Raw genomic sequence first — 1,916 nt, 5'->3', positions numbered from 1 at the left:
CGGGGCGATGTTTGGGAGTGAGGGGTGGGGGATTGGTTAGAAGAAAGTACAAGTAAAAAGTAATCGTATTATCTATTTATCTCATAAAACATCAATGAGATTGGTTTATTAAATGTAAATGTCCCATCTCGATGCGAGGGAAAAAAATTAACTTATGCAAGGTGCAACTTCGAGAAAGGAATGATGAAGGATTTCTTTAACTTAGAAAGAAAAATTGTTGAAAAGCGAAAAATTGCAGCTCTTCTTCATAGCAATACTATCTTAATATTTCTATTTGTCCGAAAGGACAATTACAGTTGTCATGTTTTGTAACAAAACATTAGTTTTTATTTCTGTAGCTATGCCACGTTGGTATAATTTACCACATGCACATAGTTTCTCTTTCGACCTCATGCCTTTTGTCTTATATTTGTATGACATAACAAGGACTCATTGGCTGTTAATATAACATTAGACCTACAAGAGCTTGCAAATATAATCCTGCAAGGCACAATACAAGGAGACAGAAGGAGAGGCGGGCTGGGGAATAGAAGGGGGAGAGAATGATCAGGGATGGACACGCCTGGAGCTGAACAACGGTCTGCGAGAGAGAGAGAGAGAGAGAGAGAGAGAGAGAGAGAGAGAGAGAGAGAGAGAGAGAGAGAGAGAGAGAGAGCGAGAAGAGAGAAGAGAGAAGAGAGAAAGACGGAGTAAGAGGTAGCTGGCTGTCAACTCATCTAAAGTGCCCTGAAGGTTGATTACGAGGGGAAGGGTGGTCAGATCTTTTCATTACCTAGAGGTGCCATCTCTTACTCAGAGATTGACTTGCATTGATTCGCCATTGCTTATGGTCGTTGTATGATGATATACACTTTGTCATACTTAGATTAGCATTTCCATTATTATACAATTAATCGGTGCCTTAAGCTGCCATTCTGGATATTTTGACAGACTTTAAAATGAGAGTGTACATATAAGTATTATCATTTAATTTAGAACTCAGGGTAATGTTTTTCTAGTAATGATCTTTTAAACAGATCTTGGCTTTTTCTTAGTTTTTTCCCCCTCTTTCATGACAAAGAAAAGTAGGCTCAATTCAAAAGGCAACAGGTCAGATGCAGTCTAATGTGTATGAGGTATAGATCTATCTCAATATATATTTATATTTCATTACTTCTCATTGTAGTTTCTGTTTCTACTGTAGGTATTTTGACGTGCAGCTCTGCATATATATAGAAGTCACTAAACTATTGCGACTATTGTTTAGCTGATCTTACTTCTAACACCTGGTGATTCCACGTCTTTTACTCCCAAATACCTCGACATCTATTAAAAATGTAGGCCTACACTAATAGTTGTTTTTTTCTTCAAAGGCAAAGCAAATGAATAAGCTTTAATATTGTGTAAATAACTCAGGATGCCTAAAATGTGACGAGCGACTGGTTCAACCGTGTCATGATATGTTGATTTTCAGGTATTCACACGATTATATTAATGCAGGTATGCCCGTTTTTACAAATAGAATTTGTCACGACTGGTTCAACCGTGTCATTATGCATTTGATTTTCAGGTATCCACAAATATAATTTGTATAGACCTACTTAAAGTTTTTATTTTTCAGGTTTAAAAAAACTATACTATTGCTTTTCACCGATATTTGGAATGTTATAGTATTTCCCCTTCAAATTATGTGAAGATAGCATGTTCAGATATGACATAGGTTTTTGAAATATGACAAAGGAAGATCAAGTGTGACACGCGATTTCTAATATGAACATAGATCATTCTAAACTGTACGTTGTGTTTTCAGATGAGAAGATTGACATTTCAAATGAGGATAAATGCAGAAACAGTTAGTGCAAAATTGCAAGGGCAAACGTAGCATTGTACACAAGCACACACACACACATACACACACACACACACACACACACACA

At 36.5% G+C, this 1,916-nt stretch overlaps 1 protein-coding gene across 1 annotated transcript in view; it reads left to right on the top strand.

Moving 5' to 3' along the window:
• The window catches only part of LOC101845388 (tubulin polyglutamylase TTLL11), an 18,234-nt gene extending 16,398 nt beyond the window's left edge, over window positions 1–1,836 (top strand). Inside the window, exon 10 of the mRNA XM_035968396.1 lies at window positions 1,790–1,836. Coding sequence (XP_035824289.1) covers window positions 1,790–1,836 — 47 coding nt within the window. The remainder of the gene's footprint in view (window positions 1–1,789) is intronic.
• The last annotated feature ends 80 nt before the right edge of the window (window positions 1,837–1,916 follow it).

The sequence above is a fragment of the Aplysia californica genome, unplaced genomic scaffold (genome assembly GCF_000002075.1).
Source record: "Aplysia californica isolate F4 #8 unplaced genomic scaffold, AplCal3.0 scaffold00056, whole genome shotgun sequence".
Taxonomy (NCBI): domain Eukaryota; kingdom Metazoa; phylum Mollusca; class Gastropoda; order Aplysiida; family Aplysiidae; genus Aplysia; species Aplysia californica.
Note: the sequence above shows the minus strand (reverse complement) of the source record. Positions and strands in the feature narration are given on the sequence as shown.